General features: G+C 42.9%; 1 protein-coding gene across 3 annotated transcripts in view; it reads left to right on the top strand.

Annotated features, from left to right (window-relative positions):
- The window catches only part of EDC3 (enhancer of mRNA decapping 3), a 67346-nt gene that overhangs the window by 31412 nt on the left and 18698 nt on the right, over positions 1-17236 (top strand). For all 3 annotated transcript variants that reach the window (XM_030814763.1, XM_030814764.1, XM_030814765.1), the window contains one exon: positions 9492-9827. In XM_030814763.1, coding sequence (XP_030670623.1) covers positions 9492-9827 — 336 coding nt within the window. The remainder of the gene's footprint in view (positions 1-9491; positions 9828-17236) is intronic.

The following is a 17236-nucleotide window of genomic DNA, read 5'->3' as shown; positions in this document are numbered from 1 at the left end:
GAGTATGGGTATAATTCATATTTATCAAATCCCATGTCACAGCTAAAAATGGTGACCATGAGGGGCAGATGAAAGGCATCCCTCTCTGAAATCTTAGTCTATGAACTTGAATAGTCATTGGTAACATGCAGTTGAATAAAAATTTAACAGTTAAGTTAAGGCTCTTTTGCCTGTAGAACATGAAAGTAGATAGCTGAGGCTGGGCACGGTGGCTGATGTTTCTAATCCCAGCACTTTGGGAGACCGAGGTGGGCAGATCACCTGAGACCAGGAGTTCGAGACCAGCCTGGCCAACATGATGAAACCCCATCTCTACTAAAAATACAAAAAATTAGCTGGGCCTGGTGGTGCATGCCTGTAATCTCTACTTGGGAGGCTGAGGCAGGAGAATTGCTTGAACCCGGGAGGTGGAGGCTGCAGTGAGCCGAGATCGTGCCATTGCACTCCAGCTTGGGCAACGAGAGTGAAACTCCATCTCAAAACAAACAAAGAAAGTAGATAGCTGGCCTTTAACTCATTTGTATTTAGAGAGAGGTGGTCCTATAGGCATGACAGTGCCTCTGTTTAGCGCCAATTTCCCTTTTTCTCTTTGTTACTGGAGGTGGAGAGAAATGAGGAATGGAATTGAACCTTTTAAATGGAAAGATGGTCAATATTGTTGCAGTATGGTTGGGCTTTAACGGTCTGTTCATTTTAACAGTCATCCCACCACCTGAGGCAGGAAGTGAATTTTGCCAAGTTTTCATGGTTCTACTGAGGTTTTCTTGACTTTTAAACTTCCTTGGATGTGCTTCATATATCTAATAGGCTTGAAAACCCAGGGCCTAGAATTTGAGAGTTGAGAAGAAGGTCCCTTATATTCTCAGGCACCTTCTCATGATGCCTGTTTAACCTGGCAGTAAAACATTTGTAGTTTAACATTCAGGTACCCTTTAGTGTGATAAGTGCAGGACAAAGTTCCCCCTTACAGTGTGTGTGTGACAAAAACCAATAAAGAAGTGGCACTGAGGGTTACACAACAATGGGTTTGTTACAAGTTGTCCTGGCCAAAGGGCCTCTGTGCCAAAGGCTGGCAGAAAAACGGCACAGGAAGGCAGCCAGCCTGCAGTACTTGCATGGCCTTTGTAATTGAAAGGTAAAGAAATCTGGGAAGACTGTTTATCTTTTCCAAGGGAAGTGCTTTTCTCTCGCAGTGGCCAAAGGCCAGTTTAATGCAGAGCCAGGCCCTTTGGGCTGAGTAAGCCAAGTACTGAGACAGCTTATTCACTCAGGACTTCCTAATATTTGTATTAAATAATTGTATTAAAGTATGAGGATAATAATAATTGTATTAAAGTATGAGGAAAGGGAAGAATAAGAGACAACTGAGCACTTGCAGAATAAGAGACAACTTGCATTTATTTTATATTCTCTTATCTTTCTCTTACTGACCTGTGATGTCAGTATTTCCTCTTGGGAAATATTTTTCACACTCTGCTTTCCTGACAGTGTTTAGAACATAGCTAGTCCTTAGTGTCTATGTCTCAAATGAATGAATCAGCTCTGCATTTAGAGGGATACGGGAAAACACCTGAAACCTTCTACATACAACATCTCTGGGTTTTGTTGTAAGTTATGTTTGTAGAGTCCTACAGCTGAGCCAGAAAATGGTGACCAGTGCCCAGCATCATTAGGGCAGAATTAAGGCATCTCCCACTGTGGACCCTGTTAGTCTTTATAGTGGGGCACTTTGTCAACATGCTGTGAACGAACTTTACAGCTAGTCATGTTTGTTTTCTTTACTTTTCTACTTTGCATTTCAATAGCTCCTCCTCATGTGGCATGATATGCAGTGGGTACTATTTATTAGCTTTTTTTTTTTTTTTTTTTTTTTTTGAAACTGAGCAAAAGTTTTCTATGCTGCATTCTCTCCTCCCAAATAAAAGTTGAGTATCTCTTAATGCAAAATGCTTGGGACCAGAAGTGTTTCAGGTTTTGGATTTTTTTTAAAAGGATTTTGGAGTATTTCTGGAATACATACCAGTTGAGCATCCCTAATCCAGAAATCCAAAATGCTCCAATCAGCATTTTCTTTGAATATCACATTGGTGCTCAGAAATTTTTGGATTTTGGATGTTTGGATTAGGGATGCTCAGCTTGTGCTTTTGAACATTCATATTGGTGTTCAGTGGTTAGTGCACTGCTTACGGCTAACAAATACTGGGCTAGTGGTTAGAGAAGCAACTCATGCTTTTCTTTTTCTTTTTCTTTATGTTTTATTTTTTATTTATTTATTGAGATGGAGTCTTGCTCTGTCACCTAGGCTGGAGTGCAATGGCGCGATCTCGGCTCACTGCAACCTCTGCCTCCTGGCTTCAAGCGATTCTCCTGCCTCAGCCTCTGGAGTAGCTGGGATTACAGGCGCCTGCCACCACACCTGGCTAATTTTTGTATTTTTAGTAGAGACAGGGTTTCGCCATGTTGGCCAGGTTGGTCTCGAACTCCTGACCTCAGGTGATCCACCCGCCTTGGCCTCCCACAGTGCTGGGATTACAGGTGTGAGCCACCGTGCCAGCCCAGCTCATGCTTTTCAAACTTTAGTTCCAAGATAACTGGCCTTCTACCAGTGTCATTTGGGAAGTCTGACCTGCCTTCAGAGTATTTGGGTCTTTGGATTCTAGATTCTTTCCTGTTTCCTCCTATAACTGTTTTTGTGCCTCTGCCTGTTCCTCTTTAGCAGTGTCTGTATCCTGTTTCCTCTGGGCTTTATTCTTGGTCATCTTGTTTCAGGAGCTTTGGGTTTTATCTGAATGGGAGCGATTTCCCATTTTGCTTCCTTAACCCTGTCTTCTCCTTCATTGATCAACTGCTTATTTTCATCAGTCATTGTAATAGTTCCAGGATAGTTCATTTTCAGTTCATATTGGACATGACTGAACTTTTTCCACTGAAGCCCTTGCTTCGTAACTCTTTTACGTTATATTATTGTCAACAACTTTATCTTCCTGGCCTTTTCAGTCATGTAACAAAGGCATGATTTTTATTGCTTTTTCTTGTAGTTAATCTCAAGTTGCCCTTTTTTTATAACCTCTTTTTAGACTTTTAACTTTTGATTGGCTAGTGTTTGCTTTTTTAAAATAAATATATATATATATATATATTGCTGTTTTTATTTCTTAATTCAGCAGAGTTTTGTGTACTTACGCTGAACCGGGCATAGTGTTGGGTGACAGGTGTGAATGACATCATTCCTGCCCTCTGTTGGCTTATAAACTCCTTGGGAAGTTAGAGCAAGAACACAGATTAACTACAGAACAAAGTAGGTAATGTAGCATAAGTGCTAGGTCAGTGGTACCCACACCGTTGTAAGTAGTCAGATGGGAGTGATTTTTTTTAGCAAGAGTAATCAAAGTCAGTGTGTTTGGGTCGAGTCTGTAACAGCAAAAATGAGAAATAACTTAAAAGTTAATCAGTAGGTATGATCTATGTGCTGTGTATCAATCAATATGGTATGATCTATGATTTATGCAGCCATAAAAAGTAAGATACAGTATTTGAAGAATTTTTTCATGAAACTCGAGGATGCTCCTAAGCGAGAAAGCAGGATACAAAACTTTAGAAGATGGATGCAAATTTTTTACTAAAAGAAATCAAAATATTATGTGAATATTTAGAATTTTCTGCATATTTTGTGCATTATCTGGTATGAACATCTGTTAACAAACATTATTTTTAAAAAGGAATACTCATTTCCTATTACCTTTGAATTATTTATTTGACCATTGTGCTGTACTGAATTGTTTTTCATTTTTGCATTGTGTGTACATTTTTTCTTTTTCTTTTTTTTTTTTTTTTTTTTTGAGACAGAGTCTCGCCCTGTCACCCAGGCTGGAGCACAGTGGCACGATCTTGGCTCACTGCAAGCTCTACCTCCTGGGTTCAAGCGATTCTCGTGCCTCAGCCTCCCGAGTAGCTGGGATTACAGGTGTGTGCCACCACGCCCAGTGCTGGTCTCGAACTTCTGACCTCAGGTAATCTGCCTGCCTCCGCTTCCCAAAGTGCTAGGATTACAGGTGTGAGTCACCACCCCTGGCCGTGTGTACATTTTCTAGACATTATCCTCTGTGTTCTTTTCACTTTGCCTAGACCATGACTGTGCGCCAATAAAACTTTATTTACAAAAACAGGCAGTGGGTTGGATTTGGCCCATGAGCTATAGTTTGCAGACTTTTGATGTAGAGTATATACTTCGGGTGAAGCTAATTCATAATAGTTAATGTGGATTCATGTTTGGAATGACCTTCTTGATACTTTATAATTTGGGAGACCATCTTCATAGATTTAATTAATTTTTGACAACCTCATTCTAGCTAAAGAAGGCCTGTAAGAGGAATAGGGAAAGTGTCCTGCCATTTGCTTGTTTACTTATGATTACATTAGTATTATCGTTATTTAACATATAGTTTCTTTACAAGTATCTTTTTAAGCCACATACTCATTTTTGTATGCTTTAGTTAAAAATTGGCATGGTTGTAGAGTGTGAATGCACTTAATGCCACTGAACTGTACACTTAAAAATGGTTAAAATGGTAAATTTTATGTAATGTATATTTTACTGCAATTTTAAAAAATTGATGTATACCCACTTGCATGGATAGACTTCTTGTTATGGAATGTCACATTTTCCTCAGATATCTCAAATACGGGCAGCAATTGGCTGGCATGGAACTTCATAAGGGTCCTAGTTTTCATCAATACATTAAAATTCATAAAGTTTAATTTCTACTGTTTTTAGTTAAAATAAAAAATAAATAGAATATTCAGTATCTTCTTCCTACATCCTGGTGAATCATTCTGTCCACCCCTGGGGAAACACATACCCACTGGGCAAGAGACCTATTTCTAATAGGATGTTTTGATTTAATATTGAGGCAGTACGTTGATAATCCTTATTCTCTTGTTCTTCCCTTGTCTGTGTATATTGCTAATGGTGTTATCCTGACCTTGTATTTTCATACCCATTCTTTCTTCCTGATCCAGCTTTGCTTTTTCACCCACGTATGTAAAATATATATGTATATATTTTCATATATATAAATATCAATATATATGCATATATTTTCATATACATATATATATTTTATTTTTTTTTTTTTGGAGACGGAGTCTCACTCTGTCCCCAAGGCTGGAGTGCAGTGGCGCAATCTTGATCTCAGCTCACTGCAACCTCCACCTCCTGGGTTCAAGCGATTCTCCTACCTCAGCCTCCCAAATAGCTGGGATTACAGGTGCACGCCACTATGCCTGGCTAGTTTTTGTATTTTTAGTAGAGACGGGGTTTCGCCATGTTGGCCAGGCTGGTCATATACATATATATATATTGCTCAGGCTGGAGTGCAAGTGGTGTGGACTGTGGCTCACTGCAGCCATGACCTCCTGGGCTCAAGTGATCCTCCCATCTCAGCCTCCTGAGTAGTCTCATCCATATTTCTTTCTCTTTATTTTATTTTATTTTTTTTTCTTTTGAGACAGAGTCTCGCTCTGTCGCCAGGCTGGAGTGCAGTGGCGCGATCTTGGCTCCCTGCAATCTCTGCCTCCTGAGTTCAAGTGATTCTCCTGCCTCAGCTTTCCGAGTAGCTGGGACTACACGCACATGCCACCATGCCCAGCTAATTTTTGTATTTTTAGTAGAGACAGGGTTTCACCATTTTGGCCAGGATGGTCTCGATCTGACCTTATGATCCACCCACCTCAGCCTCCCAAAGTGCTGGGATTACAGGCATGAGCCACCGCTCCCAGCCGTCTTTATTTTATTTTATTTTATTTTATTTTTTAGCCAGGATGTGTTCTCATCTGGTTTCTTATTTTTTTATTTTTTTATAAAGGTAGGGGTCCCACTATGTTGCCCAAGCTGGTCTCGAACTCCTGGGCTCAAGTGATCTGCCCACCTTGGCCTCCCAAAGTGCTGAGATTTGGGCATGAGCCATTGTACCCAGCCCGTCTCATCCACATTTCTATGGCACTTTATATAAACTTCTTTCTAACTCTAATCACATCGTATTTTCATTATTTGCCTATATATATATATATATTTCTATTTTTTATTTTTTTATTTTTTTGAGGTGGAGTTTTGCTCTTGTTGCCCAGGCTGGAGTGGAATGGCATAATCTTGGCTCACTGTAACCTCCACTTCCTGGGTTCAAGCAGTTCTTCTTGCCCCAGCCTCCCATGTAGCTGGGATTACAGGCATGTGCCACCACACCTGGCTAATTTTTTGTATTTAGTAGAGATGGCATTTCACCATGTTGGTCAGGCTGGTCTCGAACTCCTGACCTCAGGTGATACACCCACCTTGGCCTCCCAAAGTGCTGGGATTACAGGCCTGAGCCACTGTGCCCAGCATATTTCTTCTCTTTCCTTGTTGAGCAGCATGTCTTGGTTGTATACCATCATCCTAGCACCTAGCTATGGCATAAGTGTGCTCTCACAGAGCGTTTCATCAAATTATTGGAACTAGAACTTAACCCAAAGTGTGGCTAGCTTCATAGTGGTTCATCATCTAGCTGTCTATGGTGTCTCAACCACTCTGCCTTACCTTCATAATTTTGGTCAGCCTTGGTGTTTTGTTTTGTTTTGTTTTTGTTTTGTTTTTTAGAGACAGAGTCTCACTCTGTCACCCAGGCTGGAGTGCAGTGGCGCACCTCGGCGCACTGCAACTTCTGTCTCCCCGGTTCAAGCAGTTCTCCTGCCTCAGCCTCCCAAGTAGCTGGGACTACAGGCGCATGCCACCACGCCCAGCTAATTTTTTGTATTTTTAGTAGAGAAGGTTTCACCGTGTTAGGCGGGATGGTCTTGATCTCCTGACCTCGTGATCTGCTTGCCTCGGCCTCCCAAAGTGCTGGGATTACAGGCATGAGCCCCCGCGCCTGGCCTTGGTTTTTTTTTTTTTTTTTTTTTTTCAGAGACCTAAATTGCATCTTCACTGCCATCACCACTTTTTCCACACCAGTACATGGCATTAGGAATACTTGGGCATAAATTACATTTGCATAGTGTATACCTTTCAGAATAATTATTGTGATTGATCTTGCTGATATTAATTTGTTAATGCTAGAAACTCTACTGGAGATAACCACAGTGAGCATTCTATATACAGGAAGTTAAGACCCTGAGAAGTTAGTTGATGGTATAAAATTATATAATATTTTGGTGAGAGAACTAGATCCTAGCTCTCTAAAGTCTTGGTCCTTTGTGTTGAAGGAGGTTGCAGTGAGAAGAGTTAGGGCAGCATAGTTGGCTTAGTATATGTGAGGGGCTTTGCTTGGGATCATTCTAACCATGACTTGAGTGTTTTCAGTAATTGAAGAGCCCAGTCTTTCAGAAGGAAGTACATTCCATTTATTTAGACTGTGATAGAGGTTCAGTCTGGCATACCAGTCACCTGATCCACCCTTTCAGGGTAATCAGATGGAGACCAGAGCTTGATTCTCTGGGGGTGGGTGGTTTGGAGAATTCTGTGAGACCTTCTGCCTTGGCTGCTAGAGTAGTTGTTGACTGATGTGTAGTAGCCAAATAAGGTGTCAGAGACAGGGTGTGGCTGGCTACTCTGTTGTGGATGTGCATTAGTGTGGCCTCTACAGGATCAGTTCAGTATGGACCCTGTCATCATTTGGTGTTTCAGAAACTGCTTAACCAGAAGAGATAAAATTCTGAGAAAAGAGATCATGTTAACCGAAAGGTCTAAAGAAAGGTTTGTAAGTCAGAATAGCAATTTGTAGTAGTAGGCGTATACCTGGCTCAGAATGTAGAATTTCTTGAACAAACCAGGGATTCCCTGCTGCTGGGATCTAGCTTAAGACCAAATTAAAAATCAGAAGATTGCTTGCTGGGTAAGCATAGAATTAAGGACTAGCTGAATAGTATTTTCCTGCAAGCTTCAGGCTGTAAGACCAGGCCTTCTTTTACTCTGGGGGTATTTCCCTCTTAAACAACTGCCAGACACTCAGACTCAAACTGAAGCAGGATATTTCCCTTCCCTGACCTATTCACGGGACTCATGACAGGGGTGCCTCGTTTACTCCGCCCACTGCTCTCAACTCCTTGCAGAAGGGAATGTGCGAGTGAATAAGGCAGGAACTGGAGTGCACAAGCGCTGGAACTGGCTGGCTGTTTCAGTGCCAGTGGGATCAAACTCCACTCACTCAGACCCGCTGTGTTCTACCCATTGTGGGAGGGAGTGCACATGTGAGCAGGTGCAGGAGCCAGAACGAGCGCTTCTGGGCATCAGCAGGAGCGAACTCTGTGCAGGCCATGTGGCAGCATCTAGGTGGGGTGTCTGCAACTCCTGAAGCCCCAGAGGATGTGTTATGGTGCTCTTTTAGCTCTGCCATCCACAGATGGCTTAAGTGTTAACAGCTCAGTGGGCCTGCAGCTGCCCTCTGCCAGTGAGGGCAAAGGACCAGTGTGACAGCCTTTTGTATCTGCACTCATGGCTTCTGAGCTTTTGTCCAGTGTCCAGGAAAAATGAGGTCACATGAATGAATTAAAGGATGGTAAATGTGGGTGATTTTATTTTTATTTATGTGGGAAGGGGAGCTGAAAAGGGGACAGTCAGTGGTGGGTAGGTAATTTTCCCCTTAAGTCTGGCTGTCTTCCAGCTGGATTCTTCTCCACAGTTACACAGTCAAGCTATCCCTCTGAAGTCAAGCCACTTCTCTCTGACATCCAGCCGTAGTCTCCAACGTCCAGCTGTTTCTCATCTCTGCTGGCTGAGTCTGGGGTCTTTATAGGCACAGGATAGGGTGGGGGCAAGGCCATGGGTGGTTTAAGAAAAAACAACATTCTAGCGGGAAAACAGGGATATAAGTTCTCACTTTGGGCCATAGTCTCAGGCTTTTCAGCTTCAAAGGTGGGGCTTCACCAGGGACCCGCCTCTGGAATTTGTCTGCCTCCTGCCTCTGTCATTATATCAAAACCACCATGCTATATTCTTGCTCTTCCTCTTGTTTGCTAATAGTAAGTTGTCAGAAAAGCTTTTGTCATTACTGGTTTCCTTATGAAGGGGATAGCTGGTTAAGATTTCCAGGAGTACTGCTTATTTCATATTCATTAACAAGTTACTTGGGTAATATTTGTTGTGTGTGTGTGTGTGTGTGTGTGTGTGTGTGTGTGTGTGTTTTGAGACAGATTCTTGCTCTGTTGCCCAGGCTGGGGTGCAGTGTCGTGATCATAGCTCACCGCAGCCTTGAACTAGGCACAAGCAGTCCTTCTGCCTCAGCCTCCCAATGTGGGATTATAGGCGTGAGCCACTGGGCCCAGATTGGGTGATGTTTGAAACCTATTATTGCACATGAGATTTGTTGTTTGTGCTACTTAATATGATTTTGCAATACTTACCTTTACCATTTTCACCTTGGTTCCTGTAACACTCTCCACAAAGGACTAATGTATTTTCCACTTTCACTGAGTGCTTTCTGTGGATACACTGACTTTAGTCCCTATTTTTTCTCCAGGGTCATCTAGTAGCAGGCACCCAAATCAGGCAACTCCAAAGAAAAGTGGTTTAAAGAATGGCCAGATGAAGAATAAAGATGACGAGTGCTTCGGGGATGATATTGAGGAGATCCCAGACACAGATTTTGATTTTGAAGGGAACCTGGCTCTTTTCGACAAGGCAGCTGTGTTTGAGGAGATTGATACCTATGAAAGGAGAAGTGGTACCCGTTCCCGGGGCATCCCAAATGAAAGGCCTACTCGGTACCGCCATGATGAGAACATCTTGGAGTCCGAGCCCATTGTCTACCGACGGATCACAGTGCCCCACAACGTGAGCAAGGAGTTCTGCACGGGTGAGTCACACCAGGTCCCACATCCTGCTGGTTGCTGTTGCCTTTCTATTATGCTTGAAACAGAAAGACCCAGCTTCTGAGTCAGAATCTCACACTAGGAATTAATTTAAGTGGCTTGGTGGCTGGCCCAGTATTATTGTCTCTTGGGGATTGCAGCCAATAAGAGCATTCTGCCATGGTGGTGGGGTAATTTCTCTAGATGTCTGTGTATATCCTGTATCTGGCAGGATATGGCCTGCTACTTATTTAGTATGTTGTGAGTAACAACTAAAGGCAAAGGGCCTGCTATGTAGATTCAGATATTCAGATCTATTTTCACTTTGGCTTCTCTATTACTGCCCGTACATTTCACCAGATTTCAACTCTATTTTACTAATTATTTGTTGTTGCAAAAAAACAGTTGAAGATGGATGATTGGAATCATTGGCTAAAAATAGAGTTTTAATAAATTACATTTCTTTACTATGTTATTCTTATCTCCTGTTAGCCCAGGACATTGAAAGTTGGCTAATTTCATGTATCAGTGTAGTGCCTTATGTAGGTCATTGTAGATGATAATCTAGTTCTATTACCTCAGTGATTATTGTTTCTTTTTTTTAGCATTAGAACCTTTTCTTCAAACCTATGGCATATAAAACAGATTAAAGCAGCTGTGAGAGAGGTAATTCATCACATTGCTGTCCCATCCCTTCCCCCCAAACCACATTACTAACTGGGCTTCTTGGAATATGGTTTGAAAACCATTGTTATTGAATGATCCTAAGAGCCAAAGGGGAAGTCATAATCATTTTAGTAAGTAGAGAAGGAATTGAGTATAATATTTTTATTTTGGTTTGAAGTTCGGAATATAAGGAATATAAATCTTGAATGCTGGTAGCTGCCATAAGGAGAACTGTGGATGCAGCTAATTGCATTTGGAGGAAAGTCAGACATGGCTTTTTTTAATAGATAATAGTAGGACTCTGTTGTATTTGGTTTTGCTGAGTATAGTAGCTTGCATGTGCTTTCCATGTGAAGAAAAAATAGGCCAACTGTCAGGCTAAGAAAGACTGCTTAAAAAAAAAACAAGACTGCTGAATTATGTCAGTCTTTTGCTGGCAGATTCTGGTAGGCATGCCTGTTTACTAAGGTGGTTTCCTTAAGTGGCAGTGACAGTGACAGTGTAACTTGCCAAAGTCCTTTGATTTTTAACACCTGTGTAAAGGCAAACAGCCTAGCTCAAAATTGGGTTTAATTTAAATTGCTAGGTTTTAAACCTTTCAAAGGCAGTTATCATCTGTTAAGTCTGGTACTCCTCCAGATCAGCCAACTATCCACCTCTGACTGCTTCCTTTTTTACTGCCCTCTTTGTAAAAGAAGCTGCTCCTGCTGCAAGCTCTCTATATCTGTAGTCCAAGTGCTGCTGCTGAGGCTGTTGGATTATGCAGCATGTGATTTCCCTGGAACTATTTACACTGCAGGAATTTTTTGTTTTTTTTTTTGAGATGAAGTCTCACTCTGTTGCCCAAGCTGGAGTGCAATGGCGCGATCTCTGCTCACTGCCACCTCCACCTCCTGGGTTCAAGTGATTCTCCTGCCTCAGCCTCCCGAGTAGCTGGGACTACAGGTACACACCACCATGCCTGGCTAATTTTTTTGTATTTTTAGTAGAGACGGGGTTTCACTATGTTGGCCAGGCTGGTCTTGAACTCCTGACCTCATGATCCACCCGCCTTGGCCTCCCAAAGTGCTAGGATTACAGGTGTGAGCCACCACGCCCAGCCCTACACTGCAGGATTTTTTTTAACTTGGGAAGATTGTGATCTGCCCTGGAGTCAAGTGACTAAGAGTGAGAATAACAGTGAGAATCAGGGAGGATTCTCAGAACTAACAGAGCCTGAGAAAATATTTACTAACATGGACAAAAGCAGAGGTAGAAATTTTTTTCTGCTACACACTCTGGCTCCCCAACTTAATCTTCACACTTCTTTTGTTTTTAATGACTGAAGTGAAAAGTTCTCTCATATAAAACTATTTTCCTATCAAGAAACATACTACAAACCACATGTGCTGGTCCTTAGCCAGAAACTTGGGTGTGGCGTCTTGTGGTATGTAGTGACCAGTTGCACTCCACTGGTTCATGACAATGAGGGGGAAAGAAGCCCAGCAGCTTCATGCCATCTGGTTTTTCTCTTTGTTCTTAACAGTGACAAGGAGTGGAAAGGAAGCCCTTTTGCCAAGCAGCATCTGTGCTGGAAATAGAGCAAGCAGGCAGTTATCTTACTGAGCAACTTCTTCTACAGGGGGGTTTTCTCTCTGTTCCAGTTCCAAGGCACAATCCTCAAGCAGGTTTTCACTGAGGGGCAGTCAGTCAGCGCAGAGCTGGGGACACTTTCTCCATTGGATCTGCTATCCAAATGTTTGGATCAAAAAAGGCAAACTAGAATATATAGGGAAACAGTCTAAGACCATAAAATGTTAGTGTTAGGTTAGTTGATCACCTAGTATAATTTTTTCATTTTACAGATGAGGACATGAGGCCCAGAGAGGTAAAGGCTTTTTTTTTTTTTTTTTTTTTTTTTGGAGACAGAGTCTTGTTCTGTCATCCAGGCTGGAGTGCAGTGGCATGATCTCAGCTCTCAGCACACCGCAACCTCCGCCTCCCAGGTGCAAGCGATTCTCCTGCCTCAGCCTCCTGAGTAGCTGGGATTACAGGCGCCTGCCACCATGCCTGGCTAATTTTTGTATTTTTAGTAGAGATGAGGTTTCACCGTGTTGGCCAGGCTGGTCTCAAACTCCTGGCCTCAAGTGATCTGCCTGCCTTGGCCTCCCAAAGTGCTGGGATTACAGGCGTCAGCCACCACGCCCAGCTGGTAAAGGGTTTTCCATTGGCCAGGTGCAGTGACTCATGCCAGTAATTCCAGCACTTCGGGAGGCCAAGGTGGGAGGATTGCTTGAACTCAGGAGTTCAAGACCAGCCTGGGCAACAAAGTGAGACCCTGTCTCTACAAAAAATAGAAAACATTAGCTGGGCATGGTGGCACGTGCCTATAATCCCAGCTACTCAGGAGGCTGAAGTAGGAGCATCTGAGCCCATGAGGTTGAGGCTGCAATGAGCCAGTCATGCCACTGTACTCCAGCCTGGGTGACAGAGCCAGACCCTGTCTCAAAAAAAAAAACACAAAAACCTTACCCATCACATCTCCTTTTCTCTTCTAAATGTGAATAAAAATGAGGAAAAATATAAGAAGAGAAGGGCAGTTTAATGGCAAATAGACTACAGATGATCCCCCAACTTACAATGGTTAGACTTACCATTTTTTGACTCTAGGATGATGTGAAAGCAATACTTAGTCAATAGAAACTTAGTTCAAATTATGAATTTAGATCTTTTTCTGAGCTAGCGATATGCAGGTATGATATTCTCTAATGCTGGGCAGCAGCAGGAGTCACAGCAGTCAGCCATGCAGTCATGAGAGTAAACAACCAGTATTCTACAGTGTACTGTTTTGCCAGATGATTTTGCCCAACTGTAGGATACTGTGAGTGTTCTGAGCAGGTTTAAGGTAGGCTAGGCTGAACTATGATGTTTGTTTGGTAGGTTAGGTGTATTAAATGCATTTTCAACTTAGATATTTTCAATTTACGATGGGTTTATTGGGATAACAGCCATTGTAAGTTGAGGGACATCTCTGTAGTCTTTTCTTTAGTACTGCACTCTCTCAGGAATGGACCAGCAGTTTACAGAAGGAACTTGGAGAGCTCCCGCAGTCTGGCCTTGTGGCATTCATGTCCTAGAATACCAAGTACTTTTGTACTAATCCCCACGGTAGCAAAAGAACAACACGTTTATTACCCATTTGGTGATGGCTTGGGATTTAGGATTCTGACAGCTTGCTGCTGGTGCCCTATATATTGACTTCATGCTAAGTGGTGTCAACCAACAGTACATAAGCTATTATTCACTAATTGCTCATACTCTTCTTGGCAGTACTCTTTGCCAGCTGTGTGTGTTGTGATGGGGAACAGTGTTGTTTTAGGTCTATTGATTGGGAAAACACATTCAGGAAGCAACTAAATTTAGCTCTTTGTTTAACCCCAATTTTTTCTCTCTGGAAAGTCCTTTCAGGTTCTTTGGCAGGGCTTCTGTCTCTAGCAGTCATGGATCATCAGACATTTCTCTAGTTTGGGCCTTCCCTGCTAAATAATGGTGTCCAGTGATCACACTCTGGATTGGCCAGGGTCTTTCTGGATCCAGACTTGTAATTTGAAATTCTTTGAAGACTGATTCTACATGCATGTGTTAAGTTTAAATATAAAACACTAGATGTGTGTGAGCACTCTATGTTCAGTGGTGAGAACTCCCCAAAGAATACTGCTTAGTAAAGTGGTAAGGCTTCAGAGAAGAATCTTTATTCAACACTCATAAGATTCTTTTTTTAATTTTTTAAAAATTTTTATTATTACTTTTTGAGACAGAGTCTCACTCTGGCACCCAGGCTGGAGTGCAGTGGTGCAGTATCAGCTCACTGCAACCTCCACCTCCTGAGTTCAAGTGATTCTCCTGCCTTAGTCTCCCGTGTAGCTGGGATTACAGGTGCACACCACCACACCTGGCAAATTTTTGTATTTTTAGTGGAGATGGGGTTTCACCATATTGGCCAGGCTGGTCTCGAATTCCTGATCTCAGGTGATCTGCCCACCTTGGCCTTCCAAAGTGCTGGGATTACAGGCATGAGCCACCGTGCCTGGCCTAACACTCATGATATTTTAAAGGAAATATTTTAAGACAGTTTGGGTCAGTCAAAACACTGTATTATGTTTACTGTGTGTAACTGACTCTAAGATAGTCCTTGCCTTTAAGTTATGAAAATGTAATAGGAGATGGAAGGATTCCATATATGCCCAGAGTCCAGTGAAAGTGTGGACATTAAGTGCACTAGGTGTTGAGAGGCAGGAGAGGTCCTGTAGGCTGCGTCAAGGAAGGCTTCATGATGGAAGCCTTGAAACATGGGCAGGATTTCACCAGGCAGAGAGAGGAAGATATTCATGGGTAGGCTAGGCAGGTGCAGGTGAATAGTATGAGTAAAGGGCTCTGTGGGAGACTGGTCATTAGCTGGCTTGGCCAGGGCAGAGGGTTTGTGCTGGGGAGTAGAAGGAACTAAAATACAGCTTTGGACTAGAGCACAGAGGGCCTTGTGTGCCAGTGCTATCCTTGTCATGTAGTCATAGGGAACAACTGAAGGCTTTTAGTTAGGAAAATGACGTGATCCAAATCTCTTTTAGGAAGACTGGTCTTGTGGTAGGATTCCAGATGGAACGAGAGGGGAGAGAAGAGACCAGAGCAGGACCAGTCATGCTCATGATGTAATTTACATACCAGGGATTTGGACCATTGAATGGAAAGGAACACAAAGATATGAGGGAAGCAACAGAGAGCAATTTGATAGGCTATGATGATTGAAAATGGGGTTGAGTGAACAGGAGGATTTGGAGGTGTTGAACCCATGAGGCAGGAAGAATGGCAGCAAGTCAAGTTATCATTAGATTGCACGAATTTATAGTGGGCCAAGCCTACATGGTTTTGTCACCGCTCCCCCTTTTTTTTCTTTCCTCCTGCAATGCTTTGTGCCTGAGCCCAGAGAAAGCAAAAGCAAGAGTTGCTACAATGAGGGATAGGGAGATGTGGGAGTTATTGATTATTAAGAGCTTTAATGAGGAGTTAAAAGTTATATAGCCAAAGAGAGGCTACTAAGCTGGTTTCCTTATCTATAAAGTGGGCTAATACTGTGGATTAAATGAGATTATGTGGAAAAGTAGCCAGCACAATACCCAATTTGTAATTATTATTCAGTAAATATTTGACTTCAAATGTGAATTTGCAAAGGCCACCTCAGTAAGATTATTTCAAAGCATCAACATTTATAGAATACCTACTATGTGCCAGACACTGTTTTAAATACTCTGGGTAAGTCATAGTTCATCACCTTAGGGGCTTCTGAGTATAACCGAACCAAATATGTAAATATACTAATAACAGAAGTGTAGTTGGCTGCAGTGGCTCACACCTTTAATCCCAACACTTTGGGAGGCTGAGGCAGGAGGCTGGCTCGCTTGTCCAGCCTAAGCAACATAATGAGACCCTGTCTCTACAAAAAATAAAAATAAAAAATTAGCCAGGGTGCTAACATGGTGAAACCCCGTCTCTACTAAAAATACCAAAAAATTAGCCGGGCGTGGTGGCAGGCACCTGTAGTCCCACCTACTCGGGAGGCTAAGGCAGGAGAATGGCGTGAACCTGGGAGGCAGAGCTTGCAGTGACCTGAGATCACGCCACTGCGCTCCAGCCTGGGTGACAGAGTGAGACACTGTCTCAAAAAATAATAATAATAAAATTAGCCAGGGCGTGATGGTATGTGCCTGTGGTCCCAGCTACTCGGGAGGCACAGGTTGGGGGATTGCTTGGGGCCAGGAATTTGAGACCAGCCTGGGCAACATAGCAAGATCCTATCTCAACTTTAAAAAAAAATGACTAGAATTCTTCCTTCCCTCTGTTGTAATAAATTCTCTATTCATGATCCTTTCCTTTCGGGTAGACTTCTTTAACCTCCACCATTTGTTTTCTACTGTGCAGCCCTCTTCTGTCTTCAAGTATGTAAAAGCCCAGATGGGAGGCAGTAGGGTACTCTTGGTGCAGGCATCTCTGTAGCTTTGCCTGAAGGATGATCCACTTCCACACTGTGTGCTGAGATTCAGGGAACAGCAAGTGTGTGAGGATGACCCGAACTAGAGTTCCTATTTATTTATTTATTTTATTTTATTTTGAGACGGAGTCTCGCTCTGTTGCCCAGACTGGAGTGCAGTGGCGCGATCTTGGCTCACTGCAAGCTCTGCCTCCTGGGTTCACGCCATTCTCCCACCTCAGCCTCCCGAGCAGCTGGGACTACAGGCGCCCACCACCATGCCCAGCTAATTTTTTGTATTTTTAGTAGAGACGGGGTTTCACCGTGTTAGCCAGGATGGTCTCGATCTCCTGACCTCCTGATCCACCCGCCTCAGCCTCCCAAAGTGCAGGGATTACAGGCGTGAGCCACCACGCCGGGCTTATTTTCTTAAAAATGATCCAGGTAGCTTGAGTGAGGTGCTCTGGTCTGAGCTCCAGCACCTCTTACCAATACTCATTTCTTTTGGAAAAGGCATTTCTGGTTTCTGCTAGGAAGGGAGGCAGCTGGTGAAGCCACATGATTTGTTCCTGCTGCTTTGTGACTCTACTCTTCTCACACTGGCCGGCTAAGTCTTTGAGCCTTGGTGGGGATGTATCTAGCTAGCTCTTAGGACAAGTTTGGCTTTCAGAAAATTCCAGGTTGGCAGTTGTCTCTTTCACAGCTGGCATTCCATTCCTGCCTCTGAGCCGTAGCTGCCTTCCTCTG

The sequence above is a fragment of the Nomascus leucogenys genome, chromosome 6, assembly GCF_006542625.1.
Source record: "Nomascus leucogenys isolate Asia chromosome 6, Asia_NLE_v1, whole genome shotgun sequence".
Taxonomy (NCBI): Eukaryota; Metazoa; Chordata; class Mammalia; order Primates; family Hylobatidae; genus Nomascus; species Nomascus leucogenys.
The sequence above is the reverse complement of the archived record's forward strand: the minus strand, read 5'-3'. Positions and strand labels throughout refer to the sequence as shown.